At 51.3% G+C, this 11954-nt stretch overlaps 1 protein-coding gene across 1 annotated transcript; it reads right to left on the minus strand.

Moving 5' to 3' along the window:
* Positions 1 to 10809: 10809 nt before the first annotated feature.
* Positions 10810 to 11286, minus strand: LOC119462294 (THAP domain-containing protein 11-like). The gene has a single exon (XM_037723637.1). It carries the CDS (start codon positions 11284 to 11286, stop codon positions 10810 to 10812), a length of 477 nt encoding a protein of 158 aa, XP_037579565.1.
* Positions 11287 to 11954: the final 668 nt, after the last annotated feature.

Consider the following 11954-nt stretch of genomic DNA (forward strand, 5'->3'; position numbering starts at 1 on the left):
GCAAGAATGTGGGCCGATTCCACGCACTGTTTTGGCCAATTAGGGAGACGCACGTGCTCACGTCCATGTTCAATCACTTTCGTAACACGATCCATCTTGATGTCCTGCGCGTACAGTTCCACGACATGCTACAGCGGCTTGAGAAGTTGGCTATGACCCCTTGCAAGACTTTTTGACCCGCAACGGACTACCTCAGGGTGTTGAAGGCGGACCTCAACCGGCCCACAATGTTTCTGAAACAGGAGCCATGCGAAAAGTTTGTTAGCGCATTCATCTCCTGGATCGTCTCTGTTTTGCAATGGGGCATGGATATTCAGCTCATTCGCAGACAGCCAAAAACAACGCCCCGAACCGCGGGCTTGTCAAGCTCGTGGTGGAGCTTACCGTGCTTGTGCGGTACGGCGTCCAGATGAGCAGTCAGGGCGTCACGTGGATTCTGCTTCGCCTCGACATGTCCGAGTGTAGCCATTGTCGATAAACAAATATTGTCACGTTGTCGCGACGGTAAATAAAGAAGCACTCTTAAGTGGTGATTAAGAATGTACCATTTAGTAAACAAACGTTTGCCGAGAAATTCATGCTACCCACAAAGAACAACGATAACAACAGGCACAGTGGCCAGTCGTCGAAATCTCAACCGACCGGTCAAATCCATACGTTAATCATCCACGTATCACGGTACATACTAGAATAATTAGGTAATCACTTACATTTGATAATGTGCGACTGTCCTCGTGTCGCGAGGGCAATCATTAGGACGTTTTACAGCGAAGCTGTTAAGGGCTCACTCTTCGATGGTTGGAAGAAGACGAGGAGATTGGTCCATACGAACGCGCCTCACATGGGCTCCTGCTTTTCAACTCAATATCTGCTGAATTACTTGCCTTATCGACCTGACACCGACATCAATCAGCGCCGCAAGTGAAGAGGCATCTTTCGAGACCACTCTCAGGCCAGTCCACGAAATCTTACGGACTTTACTGACGTTTTTGTTTCGACGTGTACGGCTAGGGCTAGCGCTCGCTTGGCACACAGCATGGACGCGGACACGCCGCCCCAGCAGCACGTGCTCATGGACACGTCAGAAAACGGCCCAGTAACGTCAGAATCCTCCGAAGAGCCGAAAAATAACGATCCATCGATCACAGTAAAGAGTAGGAAGTCAAAATGGACGCCGAACAAAGCACCAGAAAATACATCTATGTCAACTACGACACAGGAGACGCAACACGCCCAACCGACAGCCGCACCGGTGCACAGACGACTCCCTCCGCTACCGAAAGATGATTACAAGGTGATTTTCCGCCCTCGAGAAACTTTTACGTTTGCTAGGTGGCACACGGATCCAATCGCCAACAGCATCAAAAGGGCGAGTAATCAGAAAATGGAACGTGCACGCAAACCATGATCGTAAGAATAGAGCCACAACAAAACATTGCCATCGCGAGCGTACCCGACAGAGATTACGCGATCAAGCTAATCGGAATCAAATCACTACAATTTGGAGAGAAAGAATACGCAGTCACCGCATACGCAGCCACGCCTGACAACTCGGGCAAAGGTGTCATCCACGGCATAACCCCTGGAACATCCGCAAGGACTCTGATGGAAGGACTTTACGCGCCAGGACATGCAGTCCTGTATGCGAGAATGCTAGGTACTACCCACTCGGCTCTCACCACTTTCGAAGGGGAAGAAGTGCCTTTCGTCGTGTATTACATGGACGGAGAAAAACACTGTTACTTGTACCGCTCCGCGAAACAAGTATGTCAACTGTGCCGCACGATGGGACACTGCGCAGACGTGTGCCCTCAACCAGACGTGAGCCTGTGTGCAAAGTGTGGTACGGCCAACCCTGCGCAAGATCACGAGTGCACTCCGAAGTGCGCCCTATGCCAGGGCGAACACCTCACGGCTGCTAGAGATTGTCCCGAAAGATACCGGAATCAATCCAATAAAACAGCAGACCAAAGGGAATCGCGGCCCACCATTCGCCAGCCACAAAACTCCTCTCGGGCGGGAACACGATCGAAATCGCGGTCAAGATCCCGACAGAGGTCGACGTCCCGTGCCAGGCATATAGCAGCGCCAGGGCAGCAGAAATCAACAAACTCGCAGGTGAGCTGGTCACAACATTGTCCGTCTCTCACTGCTCGTGATCCCAACTCTGCAGACAAAAACAAAGCAATCCCTACTTTCATAGACGAACTCCGTAAACAACTCAAAGAGGACAGAGAGATACATGCAAGGGAGTTAAAAGAGACTAGGGAAATTTACATTAGATAAATAGAAAAAAATCAAAGAAAGACACACTAAAGAAATGAAAGAGGCCAAAGATGAGATAAAAGCCGCAAAGGAAGAAATTGCCAAACTAAAAGCTTCGCTAGCGGAAAGTCAGGCGGTAGCGACCACCTGCAAGCAGCATCTCGCTTCTCTGTCATTGGAATCAAACTCCCTCCCCAATACCGCTCCGTTGTCCGTCGAAATGTTTCACCAGATGGAAACTTCCCTATCGCAAAAGCTAGAACAACAGCTGCAGCTTCAGGAACAGTGTCAGATGCAGCAGCTTCAACTTTTCCTCCACGAAAACCTTCAGGAACAGCTTCTTGCCTTCCGCGAGCAGCTAGCGGACAATCTTCCTGTTAAAGAAAAGAAAAGAAAGAAGCCGAAAGCGAACTCAAGCGTCGAGGATCTGGATAGGTCCATGGAGAACGCACCATTACCCCACGATGCCGAGTAAGCGCAATAATCACGCACAAGAACTCCATGCACGGCAGTGGAATTGCAGGAACTTCTCAAGAAAAAAAGCCACACTACAACAATACATAAAAACTGCAACAACTCCACCGCAGGTTATCGCATTAGAGGAAACAGGTACGAGGCCCACCATCTCCGGATATGAAACGTATATGGCGAAGACAGATACACGGGTAGCCGTGCTTGTCTCCCGCAGGCTGACGCAATAGACCGCACACTGGATGGTAGTGAGATTGACCACGTATTTATAGAAATACTGCCGGCAGACAGGAAGGCACGCTGCGTCTTCGTCCTAAACATATACAGCCCACCAAGAAGGTGTGGTGAAAACTTTGATTACCTCATCAGATCGGCACTCAAGGAGGCCAAAAACAACACGCGCTTGTGCTAGGCGACTTCAACGCGATGCATCCGACTTGGGGTTACAACCTCACTTCAAAGAAAGGAAACACCATCCACTCGCTCATTCAAAAACACGCACTCACGCTCCTCACAGACCCAGACTTTCCAACTAGAGTGGGAAATAGTGTATCAAGGGACACATGTCCGGACCTTACCATGATCAAGAACCACGAAAAGGCCACATGGAGAAATATGGAAGAAACGCTGGGTAGTGACCACCACATCCTGGAGGTTACCACTTCGCTCAAGCATACACGCGAACGCATCAGTCAGATCTTATTGACGGATTGGACGGCATTTCGTAAAGCGAGAGTTCAGCAAAATAGAGAAAAGAAGGATATCACATCGCTGCAACAATGGACGAGTGCGCTCAAGGAGTCGATCAGGCAACATTTAAAGCAGATGCAAGTCACCACGGAAAATCCGGTGGTAGACCCACATCTCGTGCATATGTGGGACGCTCGTAGAGGCCTTTTGAAAAGATGGCGCAAACAAAATCATAACAGAAAACTAAAATTGCACATAGCGGCTCTTACACAACAGGCGGAAGAATACGCTACTGTCTTGGTGCGCCAAAACTGACAACAAATGTGCGCCAGCCTGAGCGGAAGGCTCAGCTCTTCGAAAACGTGGGCAATCCTAAAACACCTACTGGACCCAACCAAAAGCAAGCAACAAACCTCGCACACAATCAGACGAATACTTCGCAACCAACCGGGGTCGGATGAAGATATTCTGCGAGAGCTACAGGCAAAATACATCGGCGATGACACAGTGAAACAAACATCTATACCAAAATATAGTGGGAAGCCAAATGAAAACCTAGATCGCCCCTTTGAAATCACGGAAGTCTGGACAGCGCTTCACTCCCTAACTCGAAACACAACACCCGGACAAGATGGGCTCACAAACAAAATGCTGAGAAACCTGGACGACAACTCAATAGAAGCCCTGACGACTTTCTTTAATACCCATTGGGAAGCGGGAACACTACCAATTGAATGGAAACACGCGCACATAGTACTCATACCGAAACCGGGCAAGCCTCCAGGTCTCACCAACATACGACCCATATCCCTGACGTCGTGCCTGGGGAAGCTTTTCGAAAACGCTGTGCTCAATCGCCTGAAGCCTCACGTGGATGACACGGGTTTCTTTCCTGACACGATGTATGGCTTCAAGTAGCATTTGTCGACTCAAGACATACTTCTCCAATTGAAGGAAGAAGTACTGGACCATGTCACCACACATGCAAAATGCATACTCGCACTGGACCTTAAAGTCGCATTTGATAACGTAGCTCATGAGGCCACCCTAAAAAACTTATCGCAGCTAAATTGCGGCGAACGAATCTACAACTACATTCGAGCATTCTTAACGGACCGCACGGCAACAGTAGGCGTGGATACCCTCAGCACAAAAGAGAAAAAGGTTCCAAATAGAGGCACTCCTCAGGGATCAGTCTTATCGCCTTTTCTCTTCAACGTCGCCATGAAAAACCTCCCAGAGCATCTAGAGAAGATTCCGCACCTTCACCACGCAATATATGCGGATGACATCACCATTTGGACAACTCGAGGCTCGGAAGGAGAACGGCAGGACGCCCTGCAAACGGCGACAGACGCTGTCACCGAATACGTCAAAGAGTGCAACCTGGAATGCTCCCCAGAAACTTCCGAGCCCCTCGTTCTCAAAAACACCGCATATCCACGCAGGGAATGATGATGAGTGGGCGAAGCTCCGGAGGGAATCATCGGTAAACCGTGAATCTTCCGTGTAATTCGCCCAGTCTCGCCGCACTAAATCGAACGATTGACTTCCACCAATAACACGCGCCATATGTGACGTCATTCCTATTTTATAACAGCGTCCTTCATTATAATTGCACCATCTCCCGCTTAAGGGGACGCTAGCACAAACGCGTTAGAAACGTGCCGTACTCTCTAGTAAGGAGGAGAGGCTACAGCGTCTTACGCAGCCGTTTACACATGCCGGAACGTGCACCGCGTTTGCCGACGCCATCACATGACAGCTGAGAGAGTATAACCCCCGTATTCATAAACGCTCCTCGACTTGAACTTGACTTGCCACCGCCTTCAACGCGTTTCGAACACGCTGCCCAAGGCGGTGGCAAGTCAAGTCGAGGAGCGTTTATGAATACGGGGGTAAGGCGGAGAGGCCACAGCGTCTTACACCAGCTTCTTACACGGGCCGTAACGCGCTAGCACAAACGCGTTAGAAACGCGCAGTCTTTCGTTAATGTTGGGTATTTGTTGTCATCGTGGTGCGTGTGTCCATGTGCGCTTCGTGGCGTAGTGGTTAGCGCCGCGCGTTCATAAGCGAGGGGTCCCTGGTTCGATTCCGCGCTACGGACACAACTTCCGGAATTTTTTTTTCATAAAAGTAGACGTGGCAACCTACTACGATGACGACGACTACTACTACTACTTCTACTACTACATACTACAGAGGAGGGACAGACCCACACCCTAAGGAGCTTTGCCCTTAAAAACTCCGCATATCCACGAAGTGAATGATTCGGAATCATTCGGTTAACCGTGAATCCCCCGTACATGCGAGAGCGTGGGAAGCGGCGGAAAAACGCCGGAAGCGTTCTCTACTTGAGGTTGGTGGCGCCGATGCTCGGCTCAAGCGCGAGCTTCGCGAGCCCTCAGCTCCGGGTCCGCTTGCCGGCGTTGCCGTAGTGCTGCAGCTTTGCAAGCCCTCTGCTCCGGGTCCGCTTGCCGGCACTGCCGTTTTGTTGTAGTTTCCCGCGCCCTAGACTCCGGGTCCGCTTGTTGTCTGCGTCGCCGTGCTGCAGCAGCTTTGTGAGCCCTCGACTCCGCATGCAGTGGAACCGCCACTCTCGCCTTTTCATCCATAGCGGGCGCGCCGTTATCAGAAGCGACCGCTATCACCCATGGCTGAAGAGAGAAACAGAGCGCGCGTCGGGAACGAACGCCCTTGTGCACCGCAGCGCCTCTAGCGGATTCCATGCAAACCAGAGCTACGGACGAGCGAGAAAAAGAGCGCGCGCAGGGAACGAACGCCCTTGTGCACCGCAGCGCCCGTAGCGGACTACATGCAAACCAGAGCTACGGAACGAGAGAGAAAGATAGCGCGCGTCAGGAACGAGAAAGAGAGTGCACGTCGGGAACGAACGCCCTTGTGCACCGCAGCGCCCCTAGCTGACTCCATGCAAACCAGAGCTACGGACGACGGGTGACGAGGGAGGGACAAGGCTCGGCCCTAAGGTTGTACTAAGGCACTTCGCCCCCAAAAACTACCAATGGCCGTATGCTGTATGTGCGATTGAAAGAGGGCGAGGGACGCGCGCTTTCACGGGGAGCGAACGCACGGCGGAGAGCAAACGCGACTTCGCAGTGGAAGAGGAGCGGTGGGCGAGGAGGGCATCGAGGCACCCAAGACTGTGCGTGTGGAAAGCATCTGGCTTTATGCGTGTGCGTGCCCACTCTCCCACTGCGGCGCATGCGCGCAGCCCTGCTGGCCTCTGCCGCCTGTGCCGCTGACTCTCTCTGGGCTCTCGCCCGCCTCGCCCGTGTCGACAACGGCGTTTAGCCGTTCGTCACGTAGCCAGCGTTTTGACAGCGGTTGTGTGCGGTAACACAAACAACGCGCACAACTGTTGCAGACGGCGACGGCGTTTTGCCCGCGTTCGCACCGAACGCGCACGGTGTTGGTGACTTGTTTATGAAGAACGTGCCAACCTTTTCCGTACACCCTGTGGCGGTGTACCGTAGCGACCATAAGGCCATGGTCCCTGTATAGTCACAAAATAAATGAAAACCACCGGATCATATATATTTCTTATTCTTTAATAGTTCAAATAACCAATTACACCATCACATCATAAGAGTCATAATTGGAAATACATAATTACCACCATAGTACAGCTTCGCCTGCCTTCCATCTCCACCACAGTGGAAGGGCTGACACTTTTTCTTCATAGAATTTTTCTACTTTTTCTACATAAAACTCTACAATCATTGTGTACCGTAGGCGCGTGATGCGCCGAATGATAACTTGATAACAGTGATAGTACAGTAAAAATGGTCGCCGAGCGTAATAAATAATACACATGATGCAAAATCTGAATTTTATGTTATGTTACCTGCCATACGTGCATCTATCAGATGCATTTCTTTTCCAATTCTCATAAGCCTCCTCTGCTGCACTTTCAGGCAAACAACGATGTACTTACTGGCTGCCAAAGTGGGCTTTAGAAACACGGAACTGGCCATGCGAGTTCAAGTCTAAATATGCTTGTCATCAAACAAATTATTATAAGATTCACGACCTTAAGGAAGATTGCGGGTTTAAATAAAATTGATCGAAGCAGGAGGATGTGTTTAACTATGACCACAGTTCTTGAAGCTGTTCAAATTACTTTCATTACTGATTACAAGAATAAAATTATTATTAAGTTTGCTTTTCTGTTTGTAAATTTTTAAAGGACTATTTCTGTTTTTGCTCTGAAAACAATGTCGCTATATTCACTAGACCTGCACGCTGGAATGCATAGTTTTTCTTCAAAACTTGTGTACTGAGATGTATAGGCATTGATATCTACAGCTGTTGTGCACAGAGTTGCGTTCAACTAAATCAGCGCTGGTTGTAACAAAAGCCGCAGTTTCGCCAACAAGACGAAGCATCGATTGCGATAGGAAATTAGTGGACTTCTATCGTACGAGGTAAGGATAGTAGTTTTATAGGCCGTATAAGCTTGTAAACATAGGCATACTAACTAAATGAACAAGCATGGTGTCACGCATGATCGAGCAAACATGAACGCATCTGACTGGATGACTGCGGAAATTCGCTGTCAAATCGCTGGAGTGAGTAAGCGCAGTAGCAGCAGCGAGCGAATTGACCTTCGGCTGCTGTTCGCATCAACGCGAACTAAATCGCTAAAACAAAGTGCAAGGTGGACTTTGTCCCCGACACAGATAGGGAACCTACATGAAACGCTGTTTATTGTAGGCTCCCTATACACAGATGGCTTTAAAGATACAGCGGTCCGCGCCGGCGCGCGCGACCGCCCGGGCCGCCCGGTGTAGAACGCCCCCCAGGACCGTTGCGCGCGATGGAGGACGGCGCCCTTCCTGCCCACTTTCCTCCCTTGGGTGCGCGAGATTGAGCCGTGATCGCCGGCTCACCCTCGCAAGCTTTCGCTCTCATATACAGCATACGGCGGGCGGCGATGATCTTATCGCCCTTGGGTGTTATACAGAACCTCATGGCGACGGCAAAACTGCACCTGGAGTACCCATATAATTGCTATTGCAATAAAATCTAGTATATGCTACGCAGCTGAAGCAGACGAATGCTGTTCCACGGCCGCTCGATGAAAAACACACGGTGCGGCCTGCCGCGTGGCGCGCCTAGTGCTCCAGGGAGTCCAGGCTGCCGCCGCGGCGCCACCAGTAGGGGAGCCTCTGGGGAGACCGAAAGTGAGGGCGCCGGAATTATTGCGGCGCATCGCGGCTTGACAGCGCAGCTGCTATGCGCTTGTTAGTTTTTAAAGGGTTGCAATAAACTTGCTATAGCGTTAACTATATTGGTAATCGTCCTACCGAATGTGCGTCGGTGATGCTTCAACCTAAATATAGCAAGTGTTAGTTTTATCCGAAGTGGTTGCTCGTGCGAGTTGCGATTTTTCGCGCGATGTTTTCTCTCTTTTGTTGCCGTTGCGCTGTTCACCCTCGATAATGTATGTTTGTGCTACAGTTATTTTTGCAACAGGAGAGTCGCTCATTGACAGGTGCGGTTGTATTTCCGGAATGATTGTTGCTCACGCCTTAGAAACAAAAGCATTGTGAACATCAGGTGAGTCATATTTGCTTTATTGCACGTGCGTGAAAAAAGGATCACTGTGTTATTGGAATCACAGGCGCAGCACTTTCCTTGCCAGAGGTTTTTGAGCCAAGCGTACGAGACGCTCAACAGACATATTAACATTTCCTTCCCAGTTGGCAAGAAGCGCTCGTAAGGGTGAGACCAGTGAGACCCTTGAATTCGATGCACAGCCGCTCCTTTATCAACGAAGTGACGCCGATTTCACCTGTTGAGTGGCCTACATATATTTCTGGAGCGTTGAGCGACAAGGGACCTTAAAGAGATTTCTGTAGCTTCCAGGCTCATAACCTTTGTTGGAGCATGCCTTCGAAATTCCACATTCCCTTAGAATGACGTCACTGTAGTGGGGCTTCTTCGTCGAGAAACTGCGGACTTGGTTTCTAACGAACTCGGTAGTCTTGTCACCTTCCGCAGCACCATTGAGCACCTTCATAAAACAGGCAATGTCCGTGTTATTTTCATAAAACTGTGCGCGCTTCTCAGCGTCATCCACTTTTGTAGCGTTAGCTACACTGGCCTAGCCAAGCCCGTTTCGCGCGGCACATCAAGAGCCGTGCTGCGCATGCGCAAGGATAAGTGATGTCACACGGCTTGCGCACTGGAGCCACCGGAGCCGGCACCTCTCGCGCACTCCGCCGCCGCCGCGCGCGACTCACCGCCGCCGGTCTGCGCATTCCAGAGGAGTGACGTCGTAGCCGTGGTAGACGCACTGGCGCCGGCGCGCGCTCGCTGTAGGCGCCGTCTGACACTGCGCTGGAGCCGCTGCGCTTCTGACTGGCGTTTGCCAGTGTGGTATAGCCATGGAGAAGGAGAGCGCAAATGCTGCTCAACAGCGCAGAAGAACGGAGAAGCTTGACTCATCAGATCCCGAAGTAGTTGCCTGGCAATTAGCGGTTGAGCGTAGGAGGAATGAATACATGTGCCACATAATACGTATACCGCGTGTGTGTCATTGGAGCAGCAGTAAGCATGACAATCAAGCTTATCCTTGACAATCTAGACAACCAGGAAAGCTAAGAATAATCAGCTGAACCTTTGCTAACGCTACGTATATCCTGGCATAGCCGAGCTAAGCCACTGCAACTTTTTATTGCGATAGCAATTATATGGACACTCAAAAGCAGATTTCTGCCGTCGCCGTCGCCGTGAGGTTCCGTATGACGTCATTTGGAGATGAAATCGTCGCCGCGCGCCGAACGCTGTATGTGCGAGTGAAAGGGCGCGAGGGGCGCGTCTTTCACGGGGAGTGAACGCACGGCGGAGAACAAACGCGCGTTCTGCGCCGTGCTCGCTTAAGGGCTGCAGAAGTAGGCGTCTCTTTTCTCCTTTACAATCAACATATATGTAGAGCAAACGCGCCTTCTTCAGACGCGCGAGAGGCCGTGGGGGAGGGGGAGGGGAGGGAGGCGACGTTTAGCTGCGGCACCAAGTGCCTATTTATATCAGAGGCTCCAGCAACAGTCACCAACGCCGCACGCATTTTGAGCTAACGCGGGCAAAACGCCGTTGGCGTCGACAACAGTTCTGCGTGTTGTTGCTACCAAAGCCGCTCACCTTACTTCGTATGACATTGCTGTGTTGCTATCGCATTCATTGCTTCGCCCTTAGGGCGAAACTGTGACATTTTTTTCTTGAAGGGCCTGCAGTGCTCCTTTCATACGAGCGATCTTCGCTTGGAAGCAGCGCGTTTTTTTTTTTTTTAGATTCTTCTGTCAGTTTAACAAGGTCGAATGTAGTTTGACATGATGCATCTGAAAATGATGCAATTTCCACTCACGTTTCATTCCCTAGTTCGGAGTTGTTGGGCGTCGTGGCTTCAGTGCTGTCACTTGACGAGCCGTTTCGGCTAATGACGGGCCTGTCTTTTGAAGCAGCATTGCCCGAGCACTCGGCACACGACTGCGCATTATCGTCTTCTATTTCCAAGCGTGGCCGCTGCTTCCTCGGAGGAGGCGTGCTCCTCGTGCTCATGTAGCTTGGATAACCGGGGAACACTGTCGGCACAGCCGTTGGCAAAAGTATCCTCAACTTCTCGGTCTTCTTGTAGTCCTGCTCCGTAAAATGGAAGGCGCACACCAGGGACCTGTCATTCGGCTGCCATACTGTTCCCTTCCCGCCGGGTCCTTCACGGGAAATGTTTCGCAGCCATGCTGCCCTGCGTTCTGCGTTACTGGGAAACTCGTAGTAGCGTATTTGCAGGTCCTTCGATGCATTCGTGGAACACAACGGCACACAACAGTTGCGCGGCATTTTGCCTGACGCATAAAATATCACACATGCGCAAACTGTCTTGATTGACTCTATGTGCGAGCGATTCATGTGGAGAGAAACGACTACTATCTCGACCTACCCGCTGAACGCGCGCTCCTTCCCGCCCGCGCGTCGCTTGGAGCCCTCCCCTACTACTGGCGCCCTCCTAGCGAAATGCGGCGACAACTGTCAACTCCGATTCCATGCTCTCGCTCATTGCCTGCGCCGCGACGCGGCAGGCCGCACCGTGTGTTTTATTGCGATAGCAATTATATGGACACTCCAAAGCAGATTTCTGCCGTCGGCGTCGCCGTCGTCGTTGCCGTCGCTGTCGCCGTGAGGTTCCGTATGACGTCAATGGAGATGAAATCGTCGCCGCGCGCCGCGATAAGTGGTTCTTGAGGGAAAGGGAAAGGTTGGCGCTATCTTCTGCAGCCCTTGAGGGAGCACGGCTCAGCGCCAACGGGGAGGGGTAAGTGGGGGCGAAAGAAGGGATAGAGTGGAGTCGCCATGGCTGGGCGAAGCAAAACCGGCAGGCATAGGCGGCACGTATCAGGCCGAGATGGAAGGCCTTGGTGTGCTGCAGAGTCTGCAGGGGTGTTGTGCCAGGCCGGTCAGGCCCGGGGTGGGGTGGGAGGCCGTGAGGCCTTCCCGCTTGTAGAAATGTC

Source organism: Dermacentor silvarum, chromosome 8 (assembly GCF_013339745.2).
Source record: "Dermacentor silvarum isolate Dsil-2018 chromosome 8, BIME_Dsil_1.4, whole genome shotgun sequence".
Taxonomy (NCBI): Eukaryota; Metazoa; Arthropoda; class Arachnida; order Ixodida; family Ixodidae; genus Dermacentor; species Dermacentor silvarum.

Bases quoted from the DNA above. Each gene is read 5' to 3' on its own strand.
- LOC119462294 (XM_037723637.1), bottom strand. From the start codon at position 11,286: ATGCCGCGCAACTGTTGTGTGCCGTTGTGTTCCACGAATGCATCGAAG.